Genomic DNA, 8,496 nt, shown 5'->3' on the forward strand with positions numbered 1-8,496 from the left:
TCTACGACTCTGTCCATATACTGACCTCTGACCCAAAAGAGGGAAAAACATCACATTATATTCACAGTCTTGCTAATTATTCTTAGAGAAGAGAAGCTTCAGTGTTGCAGCATATTCGAGTAATATGGCAGTTTATCACCAACCCAACTCAACCAAATGAAAGGCTCATTAAAAGTGGAAAGAATTTCTCAAATAGAGGGTTTCTTGTTCATTATGTGCAAGGATATTCCCGAACATCTCTGACACTGATTACTTTCATCAAAACCACTGCAAGCAGTGTCAGTGAGGGGCATTGGTGTGAATTTCAAACATGCTTTGTTTGTTTTTTTGTGCACACACAATTCTAAGATTCAAAACAAACGACACGCACGTTACTTAAAATGCATTAGCTCCACATTAAAGAAGAGTTACAAGTACTGATCAAAATGCTTAGTAGGTCTATAGTGCTTTTAAAATCTTAAAAAACGAATGAGGGATTGTAAAGGGACTATGACTTAATTAGTTCATGTTTTCAGATTATTCTATACTATAAAGCAGCTAACTACGATGCTTGGTAATTCCCATCCTCTTGGACATTTCCTGCAACGCTTGAGAATTTTTACCCAGGTCCTAGTAAGATCATAAATTCCTAGAGTTGTATAACTTGGACATAATCAAATTGCTTTGCAAGGCATTGTGGGATTCCATACAAGGCTGGACTGACCACTGACTATCCCCGGCCTCCAGGATTGTACGTCAGTGTTTTTTTGCAGCTACCCCTAAACTCCAAAAGTACATTAGCATACAATTTAACACTTTTTCCAAACACAGGTTAAATGTGCAGTAGGCCTATACAGTGGCATGTTTTGCAATTTTTTGACAGGGGTGGCCCAAATGGAGCACTTGCTTATGCACGCACACGCACACACACACACACACACACACACGTCAGAGTAGCATTTATTTACCATCTCTGTCTCCAATACTTTAATTAATAAAATTACAGTATATTAAAATTCCTTACATTCCTATGTTAAACATTTTTATTTAAAAGATAAATAAATACCAATCACAGCACAACAGAGTGGCACCCTACAAAAGAAAACAATGCACATACATTAATACAGTCACGGTATAAAGTAACTTCACATTTGCAATACTGTCTACAACAAAATATACCCATAGCCAATCATAGTTTAGAACAATGGGTTGGCATTTCAGGGTTTGCCCTTGCTTCTCTAGGCCACTCTCTGGACAGTGCTGGCAAAGTTAGGCTGTCACATGAGTTAACATCATAATTACTGTATTTAGATGTTGAGGAGAGGTAGCAGGGTTTTCAAGGTGACTCTTATAAATAATGTACAGTGCAACTCCCTTCTGATGGATTCCCACCTTATCAGTGGGATTCAGTCAAAAATCGATCACCAGTGAGATATATCCCTGTGCATTGTGATAGACGTGGCTAAAGTCGAAAAGAGAGGCACATACAATTTGAAAGGCCTTATTTTTATTAATATTGGCTTCCCTAATCCTTCAGTCTTGTGAGAAAAGGTAAAGTCTTTAACGTAAAGGGCATCCTGTGTAAACTGTGTATTTATTACCATCCATTTAGCTGGTAAACATTTTACCGTTCAACTTCCACCAACACGTGCGCGCGCGCGCATACACGCGCACCTGCCTCTCTCACGCTTCTTAAAAGACCTGTGATGTGGAGTCTTAAACTCGCGTCATCGTCGGATCTCTGACCTGATGCAGGAGGGAAACAGACGCAACTTTTCCTCTCCCTCCACACCCCCCTTTTAAAGGAGGTTTCCGGAGGAGAGCGGAGCCGACTGGCAGCAGAGACAATCACTGGCAAAGAAGGCTGATAGAGCAACCTTCTCCACTGGTGGGACTGTGCAACAATAGGAGGCTTCGGCTCGGTTTCAAACCAACCACAGAGCGGGCAATTATTATATTTATCATTATTATAATTATTATTATTATCGTTTTTATAATGTCGCTTAGAAAAGTCGTGGAACCTTCTGCAACATTTGCTGGTAAGTCCTTTATATTATTTTTTTCCTTTTCTGGGTTTTTATCAGTGGAGACTCATTAGAAATGATGATTTCTTGTAATAAAGTCAAAAAAAGAATCTCTCTCACACAAAAGTTTGCCTTTGGATGTGTTTTTATTACTCTATTGATATAAAATCACAGTCTGTGATTTCCCCTCCAGGCTGTGATTACCTACAAGTGCTTAAAACTTCAATTAAGACCACCTGCATCTTAATCTAGCCACCTTTGTGTTTATAAACTACTTCATAACCCTAATTCAAAGCACAGATTTTCATTTATTTGCATTAAAAATAGACAATTGCCTATTTCCTTAAGCACTAATTTATCTTTACATAGAATTACCTCAGTGGAGATCACAGAAGTCATTTTAAAACCTAGATATTTGAGATTATGGGTCAAATCATCAGTGTCTCTTTTTGTCTTTCTTCCAATATAGGAGTGCTGCACTGTGTTTGTTAAGCAGCCAGGTTTATTGCCCTGTGCTACTGTATGAATACAAATCAGATAACATCCTGTTAAATGTTTTAATTTTTCTTGCAGTTGGTTTTATAATATAGTTGTGCCTTATCTCATATGCATGCAGGGGGGTTTAAGGGACACTTGTGCAGCAAACTAAATGCCCTGTCATCATGCTAAGTCTCGTCTGTGACGTTGGCTTGCTGCAAAGTAACAATGTCTTAATAAATTACATCAAGGCCTTTGCTAGATATATAATGACCTCACCCACACACATTTTACATCAGAAAATATCTTAGAAATGTCACATATGCCAGCATGATTACGCCTGAAACTCATGTACTTTGTTGTGATCGTATCTTGTTGCCAAGAATCATGATCTTGCATGAGTAATGCTCAGATGGGAACTTTCTATTCCAGGTGAAGATGTGCTGCTGTTTTCAAAGAAGATTCAACCTATTCAAATTATTGTCTTCACACAAACAACTTAATAATTAAGCTGGTTTCCAGAAATCATTGGCACCATGCACCAAAAAGCAACCTAATTTCTTGGATCAAATTGTTCTCAGATACAAGTCTTTCTAAACCAAATAAGAGTGTGTACTAAGACATGGGGGACTCAAACATCAGCCACAAGGTAGTAGCTTACACAGAGATGCAGGAGAGTCTCCCAGCAGGCAAGTTGGATCATTACATGGACAACTATGATATGGACTATGGCATCCCTCCTGATGAGATCCCAGACACCACGCAGGGCCTGGCCTTCTTTGTGGCCACCATTGTTATCGGCGTGGTGCTTGTTTGCATCATGCTTGTCTGCGGGTTGGGGAACTTCATCTTCATTGCCACGCTGACACGCTACAAAAAGCTCCGCAACCTCACCAACCTGCTCATTGCCAACCTGGCCATTTCAGACTTCATTGTGGCAGTGGTGTGCTGCCCTTTCCTGGTGGACTACTACGTGGTGAAACAGCTTTCCTGGGATCACGGATTGGTGCTGTGTGCCTCTGTCAACTATCTCCGGACCGTGTCCCTCTACGTGTCCACAAACGCATTGCTTGCCATTGCAGTTGACAGGTGAGTCTGTGTCTTTATTTCTCTAGTAGTTCTGTTAGTGGGTCTGTCCACATTTGTTCACTTAATAAAGCCACTGCTTCTTGCTTAAATCTTCCAGCAGTGTCTGCAGAGATTTGAAACAATAAAGCTTTCATGTCCTTCCCTGTCAATATTCCCTCTTGTACTCAAAGAATCTAACAAAAAACACGTAACAATATTGCTGTACAGCAGTAAATGAAAATTAAGTGAAAGCAGAAAATTGACTCTTTCTATTTCTATTATAACATATTTTTTCATAAACTGCTTTTTAGATTAAAATAACAAACTGATGAACCATTCTTGCTCTTCTGAACAAAAATAGCTATATAGTAAAATACATATTTTAAACATATTATCTTTATGGGTTTCAATCAAGGTACAATAAATAACTGAATTTGACTGAACTACTACCAAGCTGTAAAATATTTACTACTGCAAGTTTAATCACAGTGGTTCTACTCCCTACTGGTCGTGGTTATATTTATACTGTAGTGGATATATTTACTTTTATCAGTGATGCAATCCTTTCATGGCATAAACTGGCACTATACTGCAATTGAGATTTAGGGGCCTCAGATTCGTCTTGATGTACATCTTATCTAAATATAAGATTTGTGTTTTTGCACACCATCACTAGTACTTCAAAGGCAATGTAGGAACATGCTTTGATTCATTTTTGATTGTTAATGAGCCTGAAAAGCTCAGCAGAAAACAGTTCCCTTGCTACTCTGTTGCAACAGGTAGATATCCTCTAACAAAGAGTCCATCTGTATATCCTCATTCATCTGTGCCAGCTACATACATTATCTATTTAGTCGTCCCCTGGCACAGGCTGAAATATAGTTAAAACACTGATATGTTGGGCAGGAAATCATGATTTTTACATACAAAAAAAAAGTATTCAGTAAGATTGACTCTAAACATAAACATCTTCATGACTAAAGGACAAATAGGTTTTTTGTCAATGGATTCCAAAACAACATATGTGGGCACTTTTATTGGTAAGACTCACTCAGAAGTGCTTTTATTTAAGTTTAAGATGAACTTAAACTACTTAAATGGGGAAAATTGTTTTCAAGGTTAAATGAAAATGAAAACAATAAATGTTAGTAAGAGAAGGGATGGAAACCCTAATGTATTAGTGAGCATTACAGCAAATGCATCTGCTAAACATTGTGCTTAAAAGCACCTTGAGGTATACTTTAAGTATGTTCAGTGTGTGGGTAGGGAAACACAAGAAAGCAAGGGGGAAGAAGCCTCAGAAAATGTAACCCATAGAAAAGTTTTGCAGCTATTTATTTTTTAATCAATGAGCATTGGTGGAAGTAACAGGATAGATCAATCTTCCATTTTCCCAGAAGGCATTTTGACATGTCACAGTAGGAAAAGCAGAAATGTAAATAATAAAATGAATGATGGCTGGATTTCATTTAGCCGCTGTTTCATGGTTGTAGCATTCTGCGTGCTGCTCACTGTCACTCTGTCACACATGCCACACTGTCACTGCTTGCAGAGCTATTGTTAATGTTATAGGTAACATGTGTGCTTTTCCTACTCAGACTAATCAAACTGTGAACCCTATATTCACATAGAATTCCCCTTGGAGTCACAGACCTTGATAAACCATGTTAAAGACCATGATTGCTTTGGGAGAGACACAGAACATAAGTGCTATATGCTGTATATTACCCATACAGCGACATAGAGTATAGATGAGCTTCCTCTCTCTAATTGATTGAACTGACTGCTTCATTGCCTGCACATGTGTCTTGGATATTAAAGGGCCTAAATCCAAGGTTCTGTAAGCATTCATGAAAGTCTGCGTGCCTCAAATGATTGCCATTGATTTTTTTGCCTGCCCTTTGGCATGAATGAGCACTTTTGAACAATGCACCAAAGCTATGACTGTTTAGTTTAAGCTTCCCCACTGTTTCATGTGTAGAAAGTTCAGTCTTCCAAACTTCACAGTGGAAATGCTGACTTCTGGCAAACCCAGGTTTCCAGTATGCATCCTCCACTCCCTTATGTTCCTTGTGCTACACGCATGTCAGACAACGTCCGGCATTGCCATAGAAAATACATTAAATTGCACATGAATTTCAGGAACATAATTCAAAGGAGACAGCGAGGGTTGGGTAATCACTTTATCTTGTGTTTGTGGAAGGGTTTATTTTCCTTTGTTGTCAGTTTGAGTATTTTGAGTACTGCTCTGACTCAAGAAGTTGCCAATCCAAATTTAAAAATGTGTTTGAGAAAGCCACAGTTAGAGAAAGGATGAACTATTCTATGGGGTACTGAATATAAGTTATTTGTTTGTTTGTATGAATTATGTAAGAGGTTTACCACATTGAAGATGTTGACCCATTATCAGGTACATTTTGTCTTTATAAACATATTGTGATTAAAAATAAAATACCGAAAATTGAAGACAATTTATATATAAACAACATAGACAGTCATGCAAACGAACATAAATAACTTTCATTTTTAAGTTCATGCATTTACATGACCTGTCAATCAATTCATAGCAACTATTTACATATTTTACATTTACAGATGGATTGGAGATCGTGCTTTAAGTGGCAAAAGCATCCCAACTTTGTGACCACTAAAATATTACCTTCTACCAATATGAAAAATTCAGATCACTGAATAATGTAGCACTGTGTATTGAACTTTAATCTTCCATGAGTGACTGAGAGCAATTTGCCGAGTCTATTGAGTTCACACAGCACTCAGACTGCTAAAAAGGGTGGTTGTATTACGGATTTATTCCCTACCTCCTCAATGCAACAACATGTCTGTGTTTTTCCAGGTACATGGCTATAGTCTATCCTCTGAGGCCTCGTATGAAGTACCAAACTGCCTACTGTCTGATAACAGGAGTCTGGATTGTTCCCATTCTGATATCTATTCCCTCTGCTTACTTTGCCTCTGAGACCATGTACCCTCATGGCGGCACCACTCCCACCACTCACAAAGTCTTCTGCGCCCAGATCTGGCCTGTGGACCAGCAGGCCTACTACCGATCCTACTTCCTGTTTGTTTTTGCCGTGGAGTTCGTCGGGCCTGTGATCGTCATGGCAATCTGTTACGCCCAAATTTCCCGCGAGCTCTGGTTCAAGAATGTCCCAGGTTTCCAGACGGAGCAGATTAGGAAGAGGTTGCGTTGTCGCCGTAAGACAGTGATGGTCCTGATTGGGATCTTGACAGCGTACATCCTGTGCTGGGCACCATACTATGGCTTCACCATCCTGCGAGATTTCCATCCAACACTCATCTCCCGCCAGAAGAACTCACTGGTTGCCTTCTACATCATTGAGTGCATTGCCATGAGCAACAGCATGATAAATACCTTCTGCTTTGTAAGTGTCAAGAACAACACAGTGAAGTACCTGAAGAAGATTGTACTGCTGCGCTGGAGGTCAACGTATGCCCCTAGTAAGACTGTGGATGAGATGGATATGAGGACCGCCTCCATGCCTGTAACGGAGGAGATTGAATGCATTCAGCTGAGGTGAAGAGAAGAAAATCACTAATAAAACAGTCAATTAGATTTGATTTGATAGACACAAATTACATAGTTTACAGTGATGATTTTGACATGGGACATTTCAGTCATGTTTAAATCACATTCTGGAAAGATTTCAAGCATCATGAAGCTCAAGGAAAGGCCAAACCCAAACCCAAACAGTACATTGATTTGTGGGGCGTCATACTATTGTTCAAACTTTATGAGTCAGCAGCACACCTACCTTCTATCTGAGATATTATGAGAATGTAATTATTGTGCATACTGTGATTATGTGACTATACACTGTGTTGTTGTGAAATGTGGTATTTGTATAAGATATATTACATGGAACTTATAAATACTGTAACAGCTGCTACTGCCCTTAGTAATTGACTACCCTTAGTACATAAGGTTTATCTTTGTATTTTTTGTATCTGTTCTGTTTGCATTCATTTTCAGTAAGGTCAAATAACTATACTTTTTTGGTTTTCTACTGCATTTTCCTTTTTTACCACTAGGAAATTCAGGAGTTTTCAGCAGAAATGTCCTTTTGTGGAATGTACAGTACTGAGATGGTCATTTGAATGTCTTAAAACAAAGGAATCTTGATTATTTGTCCTTGAAAAGAATCAACGCATTGCATGCTTTCTTTGTAAGTTAATGCATTTCCTGTGTGCTTATGGTAATAAACAATGAGAAAGAAAAAAAAAAATTTAATTTATTAAGATACTTTCATTTGGTTCTTTTCTTTGTATGTTAGTTGCCTGTAACATCCATGGACTCATTCATTGTCAGTTGTAAAACACGTAATACTTCATAGCATGCAGCATCGTCAACCTCATCATGCACATAGAAATAGTGAGATGCTAAAGAACAGCCTCTTCAACACTTCAGGTTTCTTACAGATGTTTTTGTGGCCTCCATTTGTTTTAAATAATCAAGAGAATCAGGAGTGGTGGGATCTGCTTGTCATGTTGGCAAATGAACAAGCAAGATTCTTTAAAGCACAAGTCCTTGCCCCTTTGAAATAAAGAAGAAGAACAAAGATGACATGCCTGGATTTTCTGGGGTGTTATAAATAATGCAGATGAATATTTAGATCTTTCCTGTGAATAAATTAAAAATGCACAGTGGACGATAAGTAATGTTGAAAAGTTCCCAGCATAGCCACAGAACAGGATACAACAACAGAATTCCTCAGGTTTTTATGTCATTCTCTCAGAATCAATACGCAATAGTTTATTTCTATATTTTATTTATGCACTTACACTCAACTATTTTTTAAATTTGAAATTTTGAAACCCATAGGTGAAAACCCATGTATTAACAACCTGCCCAGTTCATGAATTTGGCATATCTGTGTGCGCCTGCCACTGAATAAAAGTAGCAAATTTA

At 38.4% G+C, this 8,496-nt stretch overlaps 1 protein-coding gene across 1 annotated transcript; it reads left to right on the plus strand.

The window, feature by feature from the left end:
* The first annotated feature begins 3,102 nt into the window (after positions 1–3,102).
* On the plus strand, positions 3,103–7,108 carry prokr1b (prokineticin receptor 1b). Its single transcript, XM_046071426.1, has 2 exons — positions 3,103–3,569; positions 6,403–7,108. The coding sequence occupies exons 1-2, from the start codon at positions 3,103–3,105 to the stop codon at positions 7,106–7,108; spliced, it is 1,173 nt and encodes a 390-aa protein (XP_045927382.1).
* Positions 7,109–8,496: the final 1,388 nt, after the last annotated feature.

This window comes from Micropterus dolomieu, linkage group LG15 (genome assembly GCF_021292245.1).
Source record: "Micropterus dolomieu isolate WLL.071019.BEF.003 ecotype Adirondacks linkage group LG15, ASM2129224v1, whole genome shotgun sequence".
Classification (NCBI taxonomy): Eukaryota; Metazoa; Chordata; class Actinopteri; order Centrarchiformes; family Centrarchidae; genus Micropterus; species Micropterus dolomieu.

Coding starts and splice junctions, on each gene's coding strand:
- prokr1b (XM_046071426.1), top strand. CDS start 3,103: ATGGGGGACTCAAACATCAGCCACAAGGTAGTAGCTTACACAGAGATG. Junction 3,570..6,402: donor CTTGCCATTGCAGTTGACAG/GTGAGTCTGTGT, acceptor GTGTTTTTCCAG/GTACATGGCTATAGTCTATC.